Source organism: Syngnathus floridae, chromosome 7 (assembly GCF_059516105.1).
Source record: "Syngnathus floridae isolate MCC-2025c chromosome 7, RoL_Sflo_1.0, whole genome shotgun sequence".
Classification (NCBI taxonomy): domain Eukaryota; kingdom Metazoa; phylum Chordata; class Actinopteri; order Syngnathiformes; family Syngnathidae; genus Syngnathus; species Syngnathus floridae.
Window position 1 is genome coordinate 13,814,001 of NC_142419.1, and position 16,503 is coordinate 13,830,503.

A 16,503-nucleotide genomic window follows, 5' to 3' on the forward strand; every position below is an offset into this window, starting at 1 on the left:
CACTGGGAGCAATTATTTTCATTCGTTTTACTCTTTGTTCTCTCACGTTCGCGCCGTCTGCCGAGATATGACAACAAAACGCACGACAACAACAAATGTCTTCACATGCAAATTACCTAACGGCGGCGACTATTTTCTCAGGAATAAAATTGTATTCATAGAGTGCCAATGCACAGCAAATACGGAATATAAATAATACGCAATTCATTTCATTGACAAGGGTTTTGTCCCGAATGACATTGGCCATTCGGGAAAATGCAAGCATTTCCCCAAAATGGCTTAAAAAGTGCAATCAATTAAATAATATTTTGCATACACAAATTAATTTGGGCAAAATCAATGCTAAAATAGCATCTTACTAAAATGATGAACAAGAGAAACTTGCCAACCAAGGTCTTTACTCTCCATTAAGTGACATTTGTTCTATTACACGGTATAATTGACTTCTCTTTAAGCTTCTGTGGCGGAAATTCTGAAGTGTTAATAAAACCTTGGCTTCAACAACTCACTCCTCACAATCATTAAGAAAACTTCTATCTGAAGAATGAAAGAGGATAAAAAAAAAGATCAAAACCAAGACATGCTGAACTATTTAAACATTTTGGACAGCGTTCAAATCCCCGAACATTTTGGAAAGCCGTCCTAAAAAAAAAAAAAAAAAAGGCTGCTATTAAGAAGAAAGCTCAAACAATACAGATTGATAAATAAAAGAGAGTGATGGTTTTATTCCAACAGTTTCAAGACAGGCATCTAAAAGAATAATATGTCTCAGCCTTAGTTGAGTTGACGCGCTCATCTGGAGAGCAGTACATCAGCAGAGAGCCATAAATGCCTGTTTGGAAATCTGCTGGGATGTTTATGCGAGCGGCTGAGGGGGAACAACATTTTGAACACTTCTACAAGTCTTCCTCAGGGGGGGGGAACATACTCCGTTATTTACTGTTCCCGGCCCCCGAATCGTAATCAAGAGCGTCGAGCTCCCCGGGCGACCGAACGCCGGGGTGCAATCTCCCTATAAGCATAAACACACCCATAAATTCAAACGTGCCTGCCGCGGTCGCGGGGGTTGAATTCCTCGAGACGTTTTTTTGCACTGAAATATACGACGATAAAGAAACGGATGTGTGCTTTCATCACAGTGTGTGTAAAGTTAAAATGCAATGTAATGTTAAAAATATATTCGGGTGTATAAAAGCCAACGCTTGCGAGGAAGCAATGATGCCGCTGCTGCTGATTCTGTTGCATGTTATCTTTCTTATCAGATGAGACAGACTCCAAAGTTAAGATCTCTACCTTTAAAAAGAAAATTATAATCATGAACACGATTAACTGCCATATTTCCTCCATTGACTGTCATCCATTATAATTGTCTCATTTGTTTTGAACTGTGTGGTGTAAGAACCGCACAACAGATTTGTAAGATTGTTTTTATTTGATGGTTTTGGTTATAACATTTGTATTTTGGAAGTTTTTTTTTTGTTTTTATTGTCAAATTACAACAATAATAGTCTTCGGAATACTTTAAACTACTCCTCAGTAACTCCATATTAAGTTTTATTTTTTTAAAGTAGCTTCACGATACTGTACTCATTTAGTCTGAGTGCATCTTGTGCGCTGAAGGCTCACTTCCTATTGCTATATACAAAGTGATTAATAATGTTAATGCATGTGACCCTTTTCTCTTGAATTATTCACATTACCTTTTTATGGAGTACTGCATTATTGGATACCTAACATACATTCCCATCCACTTGTTCAGATCTGCTCTCTGTATCTTGCGTATAGGTTGAGATTTATTAAGGAATTTGAAACTTCATGCATTCAGGTCTAAGCTTAATGCGATACACCTACGTCCGCTCAGAGTCGAAGTCGGAAGATGCATATTAACCTCAACATGCATCGTTTGGGTTTTAAAAACAGATATGTCAACAATTGTTCATCATTAGCCGCATTGTATTGCAGTTAATAAAAGCTCGCTAGAAAACTGCTAAGCTCGAATATCATTGTCGCAATTTCAGGGTCATTTGCGTAGTGTGGTTTTAGTATGCAGGGGGCCGGGGCGTGCGACATCCGCCGAGAACCAGGACCCTCGCTGACCCCCGTCTATAATTCATCCTGTGGAATAAGGGGCCAAAAGGAAAGCCACCCAAAAAGAGGAGCGGGAACCTTTTCGCTTTGTTGCATGGCACTGTGACCTCGTATTAAAGCGAGGTAGAAAGAAAGCCGAGGAATGGACATTAAATTTTAAGGTTTTGTCCCGTGAGATCGTTTTGAGCGGGCTCTCGCGTTTATTGCTGTGTGAAGCCCGAGTGTGTGCGCATGAAGACACTTCATGAAGACATTGCAATGTGTGTGTTATCAAATAGAACTTACCAGATGTTCCAATCCAAGTTTCATGCTCGCGGTATCCCTGCAAGACAAAAGTACATTGACAAACTGTAAGTAAAGTTCACTGGCATAAAATGATAAAATTTTTCATCAAACATGCGGCTCTCCTTCCGATGATTCAGATGCAATGAACAGCGCCTCTGCTGGATGCAGGCAAGTACTGCACTCTATTGTCATATCAGTATTAGTTTTTGAGTAATTATTAATTACATTAAAAAGTATGTCTGATAAACAGTGTATGCCGCGGAATGGCAAGTTGAGAAATGTGTGGGAGGTTGGGGAAGGGAAAGGCAAATTGGCAGTAAATAATAGATGCAATTTTGGCATATTTCAAATTTGCAGCAGTGGAAATCAAAAGATCAAGAGAATACAAACAGCCTCCGATCCCAGCACCCCCGACCAACTCTGGTCCCCATTACTGACAACTGTGTGTGTATGTTTGTGTGTGTGTGCACGCGCACGAAGAGAGAGGAAGGCTTATCGACAGGCTTCAGTTGCTAATGCAGCCGGCAGCATCACAGTGTAAATCTATACCATCTCTAAAATTACACACTGTCTGATACACCCCCCCACTTCCCCTTCCCTCCCCAAAATCCATCCATCTATCCATCCATCACACCGGACTCCATAAACGAGGTCATTCCCGCATCATTAATTTCAAATAAGGTCTGATGGAAGAATATGATGATAGCAAGATTGATTAAAAAAAAAAAAAAGGACGATGGGGAAGAAATGGAGAGAACTAGCTTGCGCACTGCGATGTTCATTACCCCAAAAATATGTCTCGTATAACATAAAATCTTCAATAATACTCGGAAAAGCAGTTCTCAACATGCTGCAGGTCATTTGATTTCATCTAGGAGTATTTACATCCCTAGGTGCTGCTGTTTTGGTGAGCAACAGACTTCGAAAGGGCTCACAAACTGATGTCAGTGCAACCACAATACAAACAAGTGGGACGCAAGATGAGAAATTGCTTCACGAACCACAAGATCAACTTTAACACAGTAGGTGCTGCTGTTTTGATTAGCAACATTGTTCAAAAGAGATCAAGAGTGTGAGCGGTAATTACAATTATATCTCCCCCCGAGGGACGACTATGTGTTTATTTGTTCAAGATAGACAGATCGATGGGTAGATAACTTCCCTTAAGGGAAATGAAGAAAATCTAAAGCAGCAATGAAAGTGAAGGGTCAAAAGGTAACCGCGAAAAAAGCCGTTTGTTGCTTATTCCGTCGTCTCGGCAGCACAAAGTCGAGCACTTAAGGCCAACTTCATCGGGGGCTGTAATTACATTACATTGTGACAAACACCCCGCCACATTTATTATACATGGCGGGGCGCGCGGCGGGCAGACAGCGAGACATTTGTTACCGTGGTGACAGTGTGTGTAATCCGTTAATGAAGCGCAATTAGCGGGGAAACAATCGAACACAGGGGAGAGACACGGACACGCTCCAATCCCTCCTCCTCCTCCTGCATCCTTTCCACTTTCTTCTCCTTCTTTTTGCAACATATCGTTTCACGATTAAAAACATCATGGCATTTAATCAGGCTTTCTTTTTAAACTTCACGGTGGGGGCCAGCGAGGGAGTCAACACGCTTCTCCCGTGTTCAAAACATCATCTCATCTGATGAAGTCTTGAGGGAGCAAACTCTGTTTCTCCTCATCCTCTCGCTGTCCTCACCCCTCCCTTTCCTCCTCGGTGCTTTCCACGCAGCGGCGGCATTGATTTCTGAATTAGGCCACAATATTAAATAATTAATATACTTGCCGTGATTGATGTTTTGCATTAGGCCCATATTAGGTTATCAATCAAAATCCACTTGGTTTAATGTAATAATATTGAAAATGTGTCAGTGGCTGTTCATCCAATTTGTAGCGGAGGCAGGCCAGATCGTAATGGTCGGTGTAGCACAAGGCCTTGGGAGACGTGGCGGCCTCGCTCGCTTATAACCATTACGCAGCGGGACTCGCCATCGGAGCAGAAATAGAAGAGAATACACGATGGGAATTAGGCGGGCGGAGGGGTGCTATGGGCTAAATGGCGATAAGAAGATGTTACATCATGAACCTTGAAACATTCAAGAAGTAGCTATATGTACATTTGGAATCCATTTTGGAAACTTCATGAGTAACGTGTGCCATTTAATGACATTAGTTTGAGCTATGTTAAGTAATAATCACTTCACTGACAAAACAGTATAATTTTAAATAAAAAACACGGAATATTTTTTTATTTTATTTGTCAACAATTAATGTTTCACTGGCAAAACAAACGCAACTGCAAATGGGATAAAGTCATGTCTACTTATGGTGAAAAAAAACAATAATGATAATAATTGTTTTATCTGAAAGAAATTTAGGCAAAATGACTCCAATGAGCCGATTCACTCAAAACGGATCCTGACTCTTATGATGTAATCACAAACAAAGCTGAACATCAGGGGCACACGTAATGCTAAGACAAAAAAAATTAAAAGCAAAGCAGTTTTTTTTAACAAACAGGAAGTGACCGACTAAGAGTGCTGATGTTAATTACTGTGGTTAATTAAGTGAAGTTGGTCAAACTAAGCAATGTCAAGGTCAATATTGACCAATTTAACACGGTGCCTTCCATCCATCACACTGTCGGTACTTTCCTGCTACTGCCTTCGGTTTCCCTCGCTAGCCCATTCATAGATTTTTAATTTTTTTTTTTTGCCTTGATTCACACTAAACTTAAAAGTCCTAAACTTGATTTTTTTTCCTTGCAAAGAAATACTGCCTGTGCGAGAGAGTCGATTGGTGCTGACAAGCAACAATTCATGACTCGGTTGAGTTATCGCCGTCTCTTTGTTCATTTAAAAAAACATGTGGTCTAAAACACAGAACACTCTAATCTTTTGATTTTGAGGTTGTAAAGCGTCTTTTGAGAGCGCGGGGGAGCCGGCATCTTTCCCAAATGATGTCATGGATATCAGTGTCACTGTCACTGCCATGTGGAAGTGGTCTGGAATTCCAAATGGGAGGGGCGGGGGGGGGGGGGGGGGGGGGGCACTTTGAATGAAGAGGTGGCGAGTCAAGAAATTAAGTTATAACGAAATAACTGAGGACGTTATAAGGAGACATCATTCGTGTGTGTGTGTTTGTGTGTCAGCCACCCCATTTGCCACAATCAGGCGACTTGTCAAGCGTGTCATTGAGAATTCATATGTCGTTTGACTGCTGATATAACGACAGGCGTATTTATTGGAAAGTCGATGGACACACACGCAGACGCGCACACACACGCGTGCACATTTGAATAAAAGAAAGCACGGTGTAATAAACATCCCCCCCATCAGTGACATGTGCCTTTTAGCAGCACAAGGCGAACGCTTGATATGAAGTAGTCGAGGGACGTGATACAAAAAGCCCGGTGTGCCCCTCAGGCTTGATTGCTATCGCCGCAGTTCCTTTTAAACGTGGCTGTCATTTGAAATTGAAATGGCATTCTTCTGTGGGCGCTATCGTAGCAAGCTCTCGGGGTTTATGTCGCAAATAGAAAGGATGGTACACACAAACACACAAACAAGATGGGCAAATGTCAGCAAGGGGAGGGAGAGGGGGGCTGTCAATTCTCCGTGCAAGACCTGAGAGGAATATGGACTGTTTGGTTTTTGGACCCGATGGTATTGTCGGTAAGGGCATGATTGAGATTTATCACTGAAGCACTCTAAGTTCTTAATTCCCCCACCCTAAAATCCAGACAATGTTTGAAGGTCGACGAAAATCGGTCAATCAAATTGACAGGCCGATTAATCGGGCAGGCCCTAGTGTGGGCAGTGACGATATGATGCATACGATTTTATTTTTTGGTCCTTTAATACATTCAACATTGTTTGAAGGTCGACGAAAATCAATCAATCAAATTGACAGGCCGATTAATCGATCAGGCCCTAGTTTGGGCAGTGATGATATGATGAATACGATTTTATTTTTTGGTCCCTTAAGACATACATTATATGTATAAATTACAGGCTAAATATTGGACTGTTTGTTCTTCATTATTTAACTTCACAATGGAGAGACAAGTTGTCAAAAATTATCCAAATTTCGCCGATTATGTCTTTTTAATCGGTTTTAATCGATTAACTCGCAGTGGCATTAGATTAGGTTGTCACGCAGAACACGAGAATGCTCGTTGTCCAAGAAAAATATTTCCTGTAATTAAGACTTGACCATCGCAGCAACTTGCATATTTGGAGCAAATCAATGCAAAGAAAATTATTTTTTTTAGCTTCATAGAGTGAAAGCAATAGCTCACAAAAGAAAACGCAAAAAGGGGGAAACGTCGGAGAGCAATCCATTTCCCGGCGGTTTCTTCAATAGCAGGCGGCCGTCTTTCATATCGCCCAATTAGAGGCTTCCCTAATCAGAGCGCTACCTCTCCATTATTGAGAAGCAGACAATGACACCACCCAACATTCTGCTCGCAAAGTCTGGAGATTGCTGCGCTCATACACAAAGAGCAAAGCGCCGCTACGGAGGGGTGGGATTTTTTGTCACTGTTAAAATCACATGTGGAAATCTTTTGGCTCGCCAGAAGACTGATGGGGAACAATGGCGGCTTCGCTCAGCATCTGTCATGGCACAATATAAAAAAGATGATCTTGGCATCAAATGGACAAAAAAAAATAGGAGGGGGAGGAAGACGAGAGAGGGGGGGCGAGAAGGTTATTCATTTGCAAATCAGGCCCTGGCGCTCAGCTCTATTTCAAGCTAGCAGTGGGTGCCAGGAGTTAACAAGGTAATCACTTTCAATCCTGCCCTTCAATTGGACATTGTACCCTCAGCCCGAGAAGAGCTTCTGAAGGAGGGGAGAGCAATATGGCTGCACAACTCTGGCGTGTGTGCAGACGCAATACACATTCTGTATTGCCACACATTTATATTGTCAATAAATACAATCGGACGACAAACTATTGGAGAACTTTTTCAGCAACTTCCTTTAAATATATGATTGAGATGCGCCGAGAACGTGCAGTGGCGCCTTGGCAGACTTTTAGAGTTTGAATTTATTCCATGATCAAGCTCGTGACTCAATTTAATCACATGTAAAGAATATTCCCAATTGAATCCCAATAAAATTCTGACAACTGAGTTATTACACAATAAATATAAACAATATAATGATAATGTTTTTTTTGTCCATTAACACGTACAACAATAAAGAAATGCAAAACGGTGGCATAAAGCTAAACCTGTCCTAATCCTTTCCTCCTCTCTTTGGCTTGTGTCAGCTGTAACCGGCTGGCCCGAGAGGCAGTTAGCCGCGGTTAGCGCTTGATTTGCATAATCAATATGACAACCTTATTTTTCGAATGCAAACAGGATTTTGTTGCTGAGCTGTGTGTGTGTGTGTGTGTCGCTAGCCTCTGGCCAGCCTCAGTCATGGCCCTCTTTAGTCCTAATTAGATTAGGTGCGATTATCCCAGCTCTACCTTACAAGTGTACAGGCAGGATAAAGTGTCCACAAAGACCGGGCTGTCACAGCGACTCGGCTCCGGCGTGCAGGTTATCGAAGGTCTGGCGAGACACGTCGCATACATTGTTATTCATTTCATCTGCAAGCCGTGCCTTTTGCACTTTTCTTAGCGCCGTTGCTACTCCTGCCGTGTCACGTAATCGCTAGCCCGGGGTGAGTCTTTCTTTCTGCCTGCCTGTCCGTCAGAATACAAAGCAACATGGCCCCGAGCGCTCGGCGGCCTGCGGGGTGAGCGCCGGCGTGTACGCTCGTGCGTCTCCCGGACTTGAAGGAAGGCGCGGCACAAAGACGGGGTTAAGACGCGGCGGCTGTTTCAGTGCTGGTCAAGTTGCTAAAACGGTTTGGCCTCAAAACACAAGCGTCAACTGAAATTTTTTTTTTTTTCAGCAATAAACTGTAAACATGTCACCAAGACAAAGATACACGTTTGGATTCGAGCACGGTTGCAAACAATATTTTGGTATCCAAATATTAATCTGGAATTCTGCTGAGACACCCTGACGTCAACTGCCTTTAAAAAATAAAAAAAAAAATAAAAAAAAATAAGTAATATTTTATCAATAGCGAACTCACTCTTGTAATTTGTTTTTCTGGAGGAAACTGGTCTTTTGCTATAAAGACTTGAGTGAAGTGCAGATGAATAAGCCCCTGAAGTGGCGAGAAAATGAAACATTAACAGTGTGCTACAACAATCTTCTTTTTAAGGCCGGACCAAACAAACCCACAACCCTTTTTCTCTTGCGAGAGAAAAACATATTTTCGCCGACAAGTGCATTTACATAATGCTCTAAATCAGCGGCGGCCTGTCGTGTTTCGTGCTCATAACCCGGCCGCGTACGATCCTGACTTCGGAGCCGTAAACAACCGCGGCGGTGAGGCGAGGCGGGATCTTTCGCCAACTGCTCTATGAAAGTCAAATTGCATAAAACAAAGTTTAAAGAAGAGGCGAGTAAGGTATACACGGATGCAAAGAGACGACAGGAGAGAATAAAAGAGGGGAACAGGGTAATTGGATTGGGGAGGGCTGTGCGGTTGTGTTTTTCATGCATGTGTGTGTGTGTGCACGTTTTGGGGGGGCAGAGGAGGAGGTGGGGGCTGGACTTCTATTTGGCCGGATCTGGTCTCTGTCATCACGCTCCAGGCCTGGCTTCTCTTCGTGCCTGCAGCAGGTCTCCAACACATCAACACACTCGGACACACACTCGCAACGCTAAATGTGTTAGCGCTACAAATCGCCAGCGAGAGCCAGTGTGTGTGTGTCAGGTTTTTTTTTCCCCATGCAACTATTTGCATACTCCTTTAACAACTCACTAAATGGTTAAGCAGATTACAGAGCGCACTAAGTGGATTGTCACAGCTCGCTATCGCTCACTGGGGGTGTCTCTCCTGTGATTAAAAGTGGCCAGATTCCCCCCCCCCACACACACACACACACTTTGCTCACACACAGGCACATTTGGACGGGTCATTCATGGCACTTTGTGTTACAAAGTCACCGCAAAGACTATTACGACAAATATATTTCCGGTATGATGTTTTCCTGATCAAATATTTGGTTTTACAGCGGCAGTGCGCAATTGAGGGATGACTGGCTGACGTTCTTAAAATTATTTTCTAAAGCAGCAGAGGTTGAATCTGAAGCTGCTCGTCGTGCACGAGAGAAAATCAAAAGCAACTTTTGCTCATTATTATCTTCACGGCAAAAGAGTATCTAATAATAGTCATGGCCTAAGTCAAGCGCACAACTCAACCGCTTTTAATAAACAAATAAAAGAACTCATTGATTTGATACACTGTGAGATTATCCAAAGGTTCTGAAGACGCCGTTTGTAGTTTCATTTACCTCCCCAAAGCAACACTTCTACAGACACAGCCTCGAGTCCTTTACACAACACACACAACACACAAACACACAAAAAACAGCGGTCACATCCATACCACCCATGCACATGGGAGAGGATGCCGCAGGCTTTGGCTACCTACTTATACACAACAAAAAAAGAAAAAAACACACTTTGTACACTTACTGTGTATTACCGACACTAATGAGCTGATAGATGTTGAACAGCGGCAAAGAAGCAGGCAATTTTTTCCTCGGTGTGAAGCGAGGAGGGAGTAAAAACCAACACAAACTGTGTGTGTGTGTGTCTGTGTGTTATTTTGTTTTCTCTGTGCCTCACAGCAACGCGTCTTCCAGAGGTTAAGGCTGAGAAGACAGAGCAGCGCTAGCCAAGCGGAGGCCCGAGGCTCCCGCTGAGACCCCCATTGGCGAAGCTGGGTACTGTTCAGTTTTATCGAAGAGAGGGGAAAGGAAATAATGAGAGCAATCACTGAATGGGATCAAACAGGAATGAATGAGAAATCATGTTCGGCCCCAAAGCTTTGGAATGTGAAAAACGGTAAACACCGAGGCGTTTTCACAGACATCAGAAGACGCTTTCATGAAATGGAGACTCTCAGTTGGTATCTTTAACCTAAAGCTCATTACAGCTACTTTTGCAACGGGGGGAAGATGTCCGAACCACTCGGACGAGACCGGGTCAGGTGGACCCGGCACAGAATAAAAGTTCAGCTTAATTGGGAAGACCTCGTGATTGAGGATATGACGCAATGACGGTTAGCATAAGTTTTGGAAAAAATTAGACTTCAGGTGGAGAAATGTGAATCTAAACTCGAGGTTGTACAGACTCGCCAATTTGTCAAGAACTAATTCCACAATGACAGCGTGCTCTCGACTACCCCGCTACTGTTTTTTTTATTTTTTGCCCCGGCTCCCTGTCTCGTCTAAAAACGCCGCGAGTACAGCGTGTTTTCTTTTACACTTAACCTGTCTGCAAGATTCAGCTCACCATTACGTGCACGTCAAGTCAACTTTATTTCTAGAGCGTCCATTCACAACGTCTTAAGGCACTTTAGCACGTTGAGCGGGTCACGAACCACACAACTCATATATAATATATATTATATATAAGAAAACCATCAGAAAGCACAAGGCAATGGAGGGCAAGGGGGAAAAAATTCTCTCTCTAAAGAAAAATCTCGAATAGAACCCAGACTCTGTGGGGCAACCGTCTGGCTTGGCTGGTTGCTTTGAGATGCGGGGGGGGGCAGAATAGAGGAATGGCGGGTAGAATGGGCACGGCAACAGCTGTATCAACAACTAATAGTCCCATCGTGCCAATTACTGGAAATGATCAGCGGTGGCGCCGTAGCAAAAGGGTGCGGCGGGTCGCATTCCTCGGTGTGACGCTCTGTTATCCGCTTGCCTTTTTAGATGCGATAAATAGCAAAATGTTTTGTTTTGGGTTTCCTACTCCCGTGGCGTGATGTCATCAATGTCGTCGCCTCCCCGTCCTCGCATCCCATAGCGGATGCGGCTTGAAAACAGCCGTTTGATGGAAATGTTATAATTATATCGTATTCTAGCATATCGGCGATGCCATTTATTGACAAACAGCCCATCTGTCAATTTGAGTCTCCCACTTGGGTTCACAATATGTGCTTTGGTGCAAGCGCATACTTGTTCGCACAAGTTGGAAAATTAAAGCGGATGAACGCACAGTGGCATGCGTGTATTTTAATCATTAAGTATATGCCACCAATGTGGTGATTAATATGGCCATTAATAAAAAAATTGGGACGTGACTTAAAGGAAATCCACCACTGACGCACAAATACAGAGCCAGGGGAAAACAAAAGACGTCCGGCCTCGCTGGCGTGCACCGGCGCACCTCCAATCACCCACTTAACCCTTCGCCACTGGTGAAAAGCAACAAGATCTCTTAACAAGAGCTCGTCGTTTCCAATGAATTTTGCATGAAAACACGCCGGCGGAGCACCAAGTTGCCTGCTGTCATACTAGAGGAGCGCTAAATGTTTAATGACGACAACAGCGCGTGCACAACAGTGTGGGTTGTCAGGGTGCCGCTCTGAACCCCCCACCCGTCCCGCTTTCATCCTGACAGACTCTCCAAAAAAACTCCTGATCCCTCGCACCTCCCCTCCCACCCAGCAAGGAAACCTGGATGGAAATGAGCTTGGAGTACTACAGTGTGAGCGCTGTTTGCGAGCCAAGTGATACAGATCACGGGGGTTTAAAATAAGACCCCCCCCACGCCCGTCCCCGACATCACCATTAGACGAAGACGAGAGGAAATGAGGGAGAAGACAAGGTGGCGGGCGCAGACAGGATGCACATCTGCAATCCTTGAGTTGAAAATATTCCTCAAACATTTCACATCTGTCAGCTGTCTTTCTTGGGCGAAAGGAGCAATTGTCATCCTGCTCATCTCCCGTGGAAGCGTGCGAGGAGCATCCACGTCGTCCCGGTTTAGGCTGCCGATAACGACGTGACGAGGCCCACAGACACACCGGCGAGTCGAAAAAGTTTATCGAGTTTTTAAAAGGGGGAGTTTGTAGCTTCAAAACTGTTAGAGGGCTGAACGATTTTGATGACAGTTTTTTTTATATATTTTTTTAATATTATAATATTACTATATTTTTTTATTATTATATATTTTTTAGTATTAATATATAATATTATTATATTATTATTTAATATTATTTTTTCAATGATAGGCAGTTTGAACTGCATCTAATCTTGCTACAGGTGGTTGCATGCGACACACACACACACACACACACACACACACTCACACACACACACACGAACCTCGGAAGTTCATATGTGCGCTCAAATGAAGACAGGCTCAAGCGGGGTCAGCGATAAAGAAGGAGATTCCTATCGTCGCTGAAGGATATTGAAGCCTTAATAAGAAAATAGATATATTCGCCGAGCTTAACATTTTCTTTGATAGCTTTATTTGTTTTCCTGATAGCCATCTAAGAAAAGCAATATATAATGACAGCAAATATAGAAACGCTATTTCTTTAAAAGAAACTGCATGCGTTCTGAAAATGAATTTGGGAATATCGAAAAACGCTTTAAGACCTCTGTTCAACGGCCTCGGGAGATTAAAGATTTTTCTTTGGCTTTATTTGCTTCCTAATTCAAAAGGAGGACGACACGAGCGGTGATGCGGCGAGACGCTCTGATTGGCTGAATCGGTCCACAGGGGGATTTTTTTCATGACACGCCGGATGTAAACACAAATCAATGATGCAAAATGCAAAAATACAAAATTAACAACACAAGAAAAAAAATCTGTGGCTGTTCATATATAATTTAGTCTAATTGACTCTGTTTAAAGTCTGTTTAAAGAAAAAAGTGGTGACTAGCTGAGCTCTGGCGGTGCTCATTAAACACGCCGCCGCAAACGGAGTTGGCACCGTGTTGCATATTTGAACGACTGTGGGATTTCTTCGATGTCAAACGGTAACTCAGGCTGAGCTGGTCAGCGTTAACATTTGATATCAATTATTTCACTAGACATGCGGAATGTGACTTTAACAGGATGCGTAGACATTTTTCCCGTAGAGCTGAACCTCGTTACAAATGTCATTGTTCACAGACAATTTAAGTTACGCGCAATTTTTGGGAGGTGGGAAATTACTATTTTTGTACTATTTTTGGAACTGGCATATTAAATGCTGGACGTAGGTACAATGGTTGGAAGGGCTCAGTTGCATCTGTTATTGTATTCCTACGAGATTGAAATTTATTGAGGTTTGCTAATAAATTGAGATTGGCTAGACAGTGAAAATTTCCATAAAGCACCCACTTCGGATTGATTTTAACTTGTGAGTTCAGTCCTCCCACACTGATGTGAGGCTGAGCAGATGGTGCGCATCACTTAAGCATACACATACATCAATCAACGTTCAATCTGACATTTTAAAAATGGCGAATCTCATTCTGTGTATGGACACACACACAAAAAACAGGCAGTGTATTATTTTCAAACAAGGCTATTGTTCAGCTATGAGTAACCCGAATAGAAAAACATCAATCGCCTCAAAACAACTCCAAATATACTGTAAAAAAATATTGAATTAACAACTGCAGTTGAGCAAAAATATATATATAAGCATGCAATATTGGCGAAGAATTAAGGATGCTATTCTGGTAGTTTGCCCTGAAGCAAAACAACCTGTACGCTTGCAGACTTCAATGAAAGGTTGCAATCTCCTATTTTTTTGTCCCAAGACAGACGCACTAAAGGCACCAAAGATCCGGAAAATCTTATTATGCAACAAGACTTATTGCGGGCAGACCAAGAGCGGCAAAAGTTGCAAACTTGAGCAAAGTCGCTAAAAATGGAATAACCTTCGACTCCTCTATCACCGTGTCATCTTTTCTTACAAGGGGGAATTGGATCAGATTAGCTGAAGGGTGCGGGCCCATGTTTGATTGCAGAAGGAAATTGAAGGAGAAAGCAGCGATGGGTAAAAGGATTGAGTGACAGATGGATGGATGGAAGGACGACCAAGGCTAAGCTTCATATTTGCCCTCAGTTATATTCTGCGTGTTCTCTATGGAGTGGACATTAGGACGAACACGGGAGCGGTGAGTTGACTGGCGCGTGTACGTTTGCGTGTCGCGGGTTATTCATCACTTACGTCTTTTTCTCCGCCTTGTCCTTGTTCTTCTCTCGGTCCCTTTCCCGATCACGTCCCTTGTCTTTATCGCGGCCCTTATGTCGGCTCCGGGTTCGCTCTCTGCTGCGGCTTCTTCGGCGGCCGTGGCTTCCTCGGCTCCTGCTGCGAGAGCGCCGGTGGCGGGAATGAGACCTGGGAGACAGATGTTTAAAAGACGTTTCATAATCATGAAAGCTAGAAATGATCAACAGTGTTAAGATATGAGAGGTCCATATTATGTATACATATATTTGATCTATTTTTTAGAAAAAATAAATAAACTAAAAAAATATATATATAGTTTTTGTTTTTATTTTATTTCCATATTTTTTATTTTTATTTTCTTTATATATATATTTTTTTTCAGAAAACAACCAGATCAAAATAGCCACCGAATAGCTTGCGGTCCAACTTTTAAAGTGAGCTCGAGACGGTTCCGATTTTCAATTGGGCATCACTCATACTTTTAGTTCTCTTTCACGCTCTCTGTGGTTCTCCGTCAATACTTTTGACAATAACATATAGACGATATAATAAAAGAATTGATAACATGACCCCCCAAACCGCTGGAAAAGTAGATTAAATCGACAGCCCGGCTGTCTTTGTGGAGTCGTTAGAGGAGATGGAGGCAATGTAATTCTTGTGACTGTCACCAAAATGCTTCCTTTAAGCGCTCGGCGTTCATTTTTCACTGTGTGGGCATAATGTCACGGTTACATAAAATCAAACACACACATACACACGCTGCGGGGATATAGCCAATTAGAGCTAGGCTCAGAGGAGGACCGGTCGTCGGTATTGATCCCGTTGCTGACCCCCCTGGTCTCCAAAAGATTTACAGTTGGAGATTTACTCTCTGCATAGTTGTACCCACACATGTCAACAGACATAAAAAGCGAACATGAAGCCAGACAGAAACATTTATTAATAATAATATTAATACTTGCTTGATTTCAAGCGAACAATTTTATCAGTGTGGCGTTTGCGGGCCATCGTGATTGGAAACCCCAGTAGAAATCAGCTGCTATCGTTATTTTCCATCATCTATCATTTTATTGATTTGTCTATAAAAACAGTCAAACCTGCTGTCCACAAGCTTTATTGCTTTCCCCCCTCCTTTATTAGTTTGCAGTTTGGGACATCCACAGCTGTCTTTCTGCCGACAGAAAACTAATCATTTTCTTCAGACGCCTGTCACCGTACAAACAGACAACAGTCTGACAACTGTTGCAATCAATTAGGAGACGAGGAGAGCGTGGCCGTCGCCGTGGGGACGGGCTGCGCTATTTTGAGGCGATTCGGGTGGGGAAGGGAGTTGCAGTCGGGGTTTTGGTACATCCAACAAGAAAGACAGAACCGAAGCTTAAGTCTACGATGAAAAACACGATTTTGGACGCATCTACTTTCGGAAGCGAGTCATTTAAAGTGCTCTGATTAAGGCGCCAGAAAGTTCGGATGTTCTAGTAGGCTTTTCTAGTCAATGGACATTTGTTTTCCCTATTTGGGTTATTGACAGGTTGGAGGTCAAGTTAATAAAGAGAAAAACCCTTGGCATTATTTGAAAAAATAAAAAAAGTATTTCAATTTCAAAAAACTAATTAAATTTAAAAAAAATAAAAAAATACAAATTCACAAAATTCTGGCATTTGAACAGGGGTGTGTAGACTTTTACATCCACTGTAAGTTACCAATGACTTGTGAATTGAAATCAACTGGAATGCTTGGAGGCAACTCCAAACAACAAACCACAAACTGGTGATTAAGACGAGCTTTTCCTGGACTAATTGATTTCTTAAACTTTGAAACACTTCACTTAATACTCCTCTCATGTGATGAATCCTACTTTGCGTGCAATTACTTTCCTCGCACCTTTTGTCGAGACGCAGCGGAGCAAAACCGCAAGCGTGAGCACCCATTTTAATCAAACATCTGATCAAATTTGATTGAGTGTGTTTATCAGTGTGCACCAAAGCGGCCGTTAAGATTCACAGAGAATCACAGCTAATGGGAAAAGGGAAAAGAAAAACATTGGCATTTGGGGGGGGAGAGGGGGAGGGGGGTCGGTTCG

The 16,503-nt window shown here is 42.6% G+C and overlaps 1 protein-coding gene across 1 annotated transcript in view; it reads right to left on the reverse strand.

The window, feature by feature from the left end:
• The window catches only part of rsrc1 (arginine/serine-rich coiled-coil 1), a 68,572-nt gene that overhangs the window by 39,442 nt on the left and 12,627 nt on the right, over nucleotides 1-16,503 (reverse strand). The window contains exons 4-5 of the mRNA XM_088380869.1: nucleotides 14,418-14,588; nucleotides 2,374-2,410 (exon numbers count right to left, since the gene is read on the reverse strand). Of these exons, the coding sequence (XP_088236995.1) occupies nucleotides 2,374-2,410; nucleotides 14,418-14,588 (208 nt within the window). The remainder of the gene's footprint in view (nucleotides 1-2,373; nucleotides 2,411-14,417; nucleotides 14,589-16,503) is intronic.